This window comes from Haliotis rufescens, unplaced genomic scaffold (genome assembly GCF_023055435.1).
Source record: "Haliotis rufescens isolate VD_foot unplaced genomic scaffold, xgHalRufe1.0.p SCAF_6, whole genome shotgun sequence".
Lineage (NCBI taxonomy): Eukaryota > Metazoa > Mollusca > Gastropoda > Lepetellida > Haliotidae > Haliotis > Haliotis rufescens.
This window is the reverse complement of record NW_025964334.1, coordinates 12,920,591-12,927,050: the sequence shown is the minus strand read 5'-3', so window position 1 is coordinate 12,927,050 and position 6,460 is coordinate 12,920,591. Positions and strand designations below refer to the sequence as shown.

Genomic DNA, 6,460 nt, shown 5'->3' with positions numbered 1-6,460 from the left:
TAAACAAAGATCGGCCCTACCTACCAGGGCCCCGTTCCACAAAGCCATCTTAGCGCTAAGGTGATCGTAAGTCCCATACTTTAACACTGGCTTACGATAGTCGTAACGCTAAGATCGCTTTGTGGAACGGTGCCCAGACTGGCATGCAGTAGTCCAGGATGCACACACACACACACACACACACACACACACACACACACACACATCGACACACACACACACACACACACACACACACACACACACACACACACACACACCGACACACACACATCGACACACACACATCGACACACACACACACACACATCGACACACACACACACACACACACACACACACACACACACACACACACACACAGTCCAACCAGGAACCACAGACAACGGAGGCGTCCTTCATGGACATCAGAGATGCACTGACCCTTCAGTTTGGCAAGGGCCGCAATTGAAAGAATACAGACAACACGTGGACAATTAGATTGAAATTTGATCTAAAATGTGTGTTTGTTGTTTAACGCCGCACTCAGCAATATTCCAGCGGTCTGTAAATAATTGAGTCTGGATCAGACAATCCAGTGATTAATATCATGAGCATCGATCCGCGCAATTGTGATCGATGACATGCATCAACCAAGTCAGCGAGCCTGACCACCCGATTCCGTTAGTCGCCTTTTACGACAAGCATGCCTTTTACGGCTAGCATGGGTTGCTGAAGACCTATTCTACCCCGGATCTTCACGGGTCTAATCTGAAATGATGTGTGCTTTGACAACAACTATCGTAACCAGTGAAGTAAGTGAAGTAAACAGGAGTGTTGCAAGACGATCTGGTAGGGCAAATGTCGAAATGCGTTTATATGCATATAATACCCCACTGGGGTTAACACATTTACGGGGCGGTGGGGTAGCTTAATGGTTAAATGTTGGCTCGTCACGTCGAAGGCCCGGGTTCGATTCCCCACATGGGTACAATGTGTGAAGCCCATTTTCCAGTGTCCCCCGCCGTGATATTGCTGGAATAGGGTTGGGTCTATCCAATTTATCCCACAGGTGCTCTGTCGGGTTCAAATCCTGGGATCTAGAGGGCCAGGGGAGAACATCAACGTTGTTGTTGTGTAGACAGGCTCTAGTGATCCGTGCTGTATGTATGCGGTTGAGCGTTGTCCTGCTGGAATACACAGTTGCCGTTAGCTGCATTTGGGAGGACGTGTGGTAGAAGAATTTCGTTGATGTATCGTTGAGCCGCAAGATTGCCCTGGATATGGACCAAACCTGTCCTGCCATGATGAGAGATAGCCGCCCACATCATAACACTACCCCCATCAAACCTGTCCACTTCCTGTACGCAGTTTCCGGCGGAAAGTTCTCCCCGACATCTGTAGACCCGTGCTCTTCAATCCCCTCGACGGAGGAGAAACCTTGGTTCGTCTCTGAACCAGACATCTCTCCATCGCAGTTGAGGCGATACCCTGTGTTGACGAGACCAATGCAGCCGTTGTTGACGATGTTGTCGACTCAATATGGCGCGTCGTACAGGACGTTTCGCTCGTAGACCTGCTGCTCTTAAACGGTTTCGTACGGTCTGGTCGGAGATTCTGCGCAGTCCGGGTATTTACGATGCGGTTGAGGTGGCTGTGGTCTTCCTTTCACGTAGGTGGCGCAATCGGATGTAGTGATCTTGGATGAGGGTTCTCTATTTCGGCTCATGCCGTAAGTTCCCGTGTTTTGTTTGTTTTCGGGTGAGCTTTGCCTTGCTTTTGCATGTGTTTGTGACGGGAGCTACCAGTGAGGCAGGATATGTTCACCTTTTCGCAAGCACCTGGTGCCATCGCTGTTGCATTTGATTTATTATTGGATTCTTCGAGGGTTACATTTTGATGTCAGTTTCACAGTGGTAAATGTGTCGGTGTCCTCCCATTGGTTAGACGTCCCAATAGTTAGACAGCTTAAAACAACACTTTAAACGGTTGAGTGCACACTAATCCTTATGCTTGTTACCTCAGACTTTAAAATGGAATAGTCCAGATAAGATCTGACAAACAAAGCAAAGCAGCTTTAAATAGATACTTTAATATTATACTTAACATTTAATGACACTTTACATTTGATAAATTTTATACAGTTTGTAACAACACTTTGTGACAGTTTTTGGTAATGTACACTTTACATTTAATAACTTTTACAGTTTATTTATCCCAGACGAAGCAAGTGTGCTAGGTGACAGAGGTCTGTTGAGTCGCTCTTGAACTTCTGTCTTCAGTTGTCGAAAAAGGCGGCCATAGGTTGTTGCTTGGCGATCTGGCAAAAGGGCAAACACTAGAGGGAAGATGATGGGACCAACTCTGGCATGAATGATGTATACTTGATCCCATAAACCTGGACATGCTGTGAAGGTACCATCCATGTAAAGAGTGTCAGCTTCCTGGAGGGCTTGTATCTGTTCTGCAGTGGAGAACGCCAGGATCTTGTCATCGTCGCCGTCGCTGAACAGTAGAAAGGGACGTCCATATGTTGTCTCTGACCATTTGTCTTCAATGCCTACTGCTGACCGCGACCTGGGTAACGCTGGAATGTAACGCCTGAACAAGAGCCAAGGAACAGTTACACATATGTTACATGAAATATTGATAATGATTTCATTAACTTGAAATGTTTAAGAGCGAAACAAGTTATGTGGGAACGAAAAAAAAAGAAGTAAATTCTAACCAAGTCAAAAATACGAGATGATATTTACCTGTACAGTGCACTTTTCACGCTCTGAAATGATGGCATCGCTGGCATGTTGGCTTCATCTACTTGAGTGACTTGCTCCTCGTACAATGCCTGCATCTGTGTGGTTTCTTCTCGCGCTCTTTTACGAAGATTGCTGACAAAGTTCACTCTGGTTTCATCTTCAGGCGGATGGTTATGTTCCGACTGATTGCAAAGAAAGTCACCGACAGTTGTACATTTCCCATTGCACGTCTTGACGACACACCTCCAATGTGTGAAGGTTTGCCTCTCGCGATTTCTGTTGTAAATATAATTCTCCATCTAATATCAACTGCTCACTTCCACGCCGAGAGGTGAGGTACTCTACTTTCCTTAAACCAGCCATATCGATACTGATAATGATACGTACCCCAAGATCATTTTTATTTGTTTGATGAGTAGATAATCTAAACTCAACTCCTTCAACTGATCATACAGTAAGACAATTAAGCTACTCCATAGTTTACATAGTTAATCTCATGCCTATTGAACCTGTGCTGAGTGTAAGGTAATTTAGGTTGATTAAACGAAATTATAACATATATACTCCATAAACTGTGAGTCCCCTATCCCTACCAAGTACTTTAATCTAATTAGGACTGATCCATTACACCTGTAGGTATATTCCCTCTTTGCCTAAATAAACATGTCTAACAATTGGGACGACTAACTAATGGGACGTCTAACTAATGGGATATAACCAATGTGTCAGATCAAAATTGAAGTCATCCGTGACATTCCAGTGATTTCTCTCCATCAACTAACGGGGCGGTCGGGTAGCCTAGTGGTTAAAGCGTTCGCTCGTCACGCCGAAGACCCGGGTTCGATTCCCGACATGGGTACAATGTGTGAAACCCATTTCTGGTGTCCCCCGCCGTGATATTGCTGGAATATTGCTAAAAGCGGCGTAAAACCATACTCACTCACTCACTCTCCATCAACTAACACCCTTTGAATTACAAGTCAGAGATGGTAAGTTGTCTGCAAAACCTCCACCAGGGAAGATATTGGTTATAACGTTATGATGAAGTCAGTAAAACTTTAACCTCATTTTGAACCCCGTGATCAGCATAAGAGGATATATACGAAAATTAGGAACCTCAGAAGAACAGGAACCAATAAATGGCCTTTCATTTTTAGTAATATATTACAGAATGTAAATGTCATGAGTTGAGGTTTGGTGAAATGGGGTTTACGTCGCGTTAAATATTATTGCACCTTTATAGCGACGTGAAGGTCGCACGCGCGTGCTTGCGTTCGTGCGTGCGCTAGTCATAACTAATTTCAGTTTCATAGAGCTAGCAAATGCACCGAGGTACCATATGCCGCAGTTTAACATTAATACCCCACTCAGACTCAGTACACTGACTCCAAGCCGTCCAGTCCTTGTTAAAGCCCCTTAATAATGCCTAGCGCCAGGCAGGGTAACAACAAGTACAATCTTAAAACATTTTTTTGGCATGACGTAACCAGAGATCGAAACACCTACCATCTGCTTCATTTGGGGAAAACCGTTACTAGCTTTTATCTTTCCTCTTGAGTTCTCCAGCAGCGCTCACCTCCGCTCTCCTACTTAAATTTGTATTTCGCTGAGCAGATCACACATATTTCTGATTTTCTCGCTCACGGTCCGACGGACACAATTTATGTGAGCCACTAATTACTTTCCTTGTCTCATTGACGGTACAAAGCCTACTGCTATTCTGTGATGACGATGTACGATGGTTTGACATTAAACATTGTACCCTGGATGCATCCATAAATCTGCAACCACCATTGTGGCTTCATTACCAATATTTTCATTTTAATGCTATCAGTGTTTGAAGCCCATTTCCTGAAATAATGGCTGGAAAAGATAAAAGCTGAACTCGTTGCGCCAGCTGCTCTGCGATGAATTAGAGACAAATCTTGGATCGGGAGCTTTTCGATAGATGGGAATCGATTGGAATTTTACGTAAACTATCCCGGATCGATGTTCAACGAGACTATACGAGAAGGTGCGTGACAAAGGTAAACAGACTTGGTTCTTGTCTGCAGTGAATCCAGCACCGAAACTCCAACGCACACCCTAGGGAGAACCAGTCTAACTGTGTGACTTCCAAGAATGGTTTTATAGTTTGTTCGGCCCGCGGGGATAGGCTGAGACGGGATGATATCTGTCGTTGCTCGCTTAATGATACCTGTAGGGGATTTGCCCTGAGCCGCATGTTCATTATTTACAGTTCTGTGTTAAAGTGCATTAGCTTCCCGACGCCTGTCAGGCTGTCACGTGTAAACGCGGCCGTCAGGGGACATAACTCTCAGGTGAGGCGCTCCATAATGTCCGGGGTTGACGAATAGCGTGTCTTGGCTTACAATTAATGCTTGATCATGGCGGAACGCCGTTCGACGTTCTGTTACAACCTGAAGGTCGTATTTCAGAATAAATCAGCAGTGATTGGTGTAACTCAAATCTGCAAACCTTCATTCCGTGCCATATGCAAGAGCAATGGCTATTTAATTATATTAAGGACACATTATAAGAATTGAATGCTTTTGATGCAAAAGCAGATGAAACTAAGCGAACGGGTCGAAAACTTGTTACACTAAACCAGACAGGCATCTTGTAACGGCGAAGTCATGGTATGAACTTGGTTTTTCTTTGTCTGGGTAGGTATATGTAATGGGTTGTCGGTCCGTGTAAACACGGTTTCTGAGTTCTCGGGATACACGCAAAATGTCAACACTTGAAAGTTAAGCCGGCTCACCAAAAAAGTCACCCCCTGACCATTCGGTCTCTCATATGCATGGAACAGGTGGACCTGTCGTCTCAGATGCCGCAATATTCTGTTCAGAGTTGCGTCCCTTAGGCGTACCAGGAATCTATGATTGTGGGTTCGAATCGCATATTCGTCTTTATTATTCCTCTATATACAGTGGACAGTCTCAACCGGAATCTGAGAGTACTCCGACACTCTCTATAAACCGACATTTATTTTCGGCCCCAAGTTAAAACATTATTAGGGGGCACGGGTGGCCCAGTCGTCTAAGGCGCCGCGATTCGCTGTGCCGAGTTGCGTCCCTTGGGCGAGCTAGAAACCTATGGTTGTGGGTTCGAATCCCGGTTCGCCCCGATTATGTTTCTAGGTTTGTCAGCACCATACCCGTGCTCGTGGGTTTCACCGAAGTGGTAAACGTCTGAGACCTGCATCACTCCGGGCTTTCCTCCCACATTAAGCTGACAAGCCGCGATATAACTGGAATACTGTTAAAAGCGGCGTTAAACACAACTCACTCACTCACTAAAACATTATTACTTAAACTCTGAGTACTCTAGCATCTGTCTATTCCGGATCCCGACACAGAATATTGGTCCCAATCTCCAATTTCCTTTGTTTTCTGACGATTCCTGGCACGAAAGGATTACTGTAATAATAACATTAGCGTGCGTGTAAACTTTGTGTTTATCTAGGACTTAATTAGTGCTAATTAGGAAAATAAGGTAATGTGGTGAATGCGTTTTTTCAATCTGTAACAAATAAATAAATACAGCTTGCATGTAAAATTGTCAATGTGTTTGACATTTGATAGACATTTACAAATAGAGACACATCGGTTTAGAAAGCTGACATCTGATTGGCTAATGAAGACACCATCCTTCATTCAGATTGGACGGTCAAAGTTTGCCCTTCAATCACACATCAAGGGCAGTGGCGTAGCCTTGTGGTT

General features: G+C 44.6%; 1 protein-coding gene across 1 annotated transcript; it reads right to left on the bottom strand.

The window, feature by feature from the left end:
- Positions 1–1,909: 1,909 nt before the first annotated feature.
- On the bottom strand, positions 1,910–2,971 carry LOC125374789. The gene is made up of 2 exons (XM_048386391.1): positions 2,736–2,971; positions 1,910–2,580 (listed from the first exon to the last, which is right to left on the bottom strand). Exons 1-2 carry the CDS (start codon positions 2,828–2,830, stop codon positions 2,181–2,183), a joined length of 495 nt encoding a protein of 164 aa, XP_048242348.1. The 5' UTR covers positions 2,831–2,971; the 3' UTR covers positions 1,910–2,180.
- Between the last annotated feature and the right edge of the window lie 3,489 nt (positions 2,972–6,460).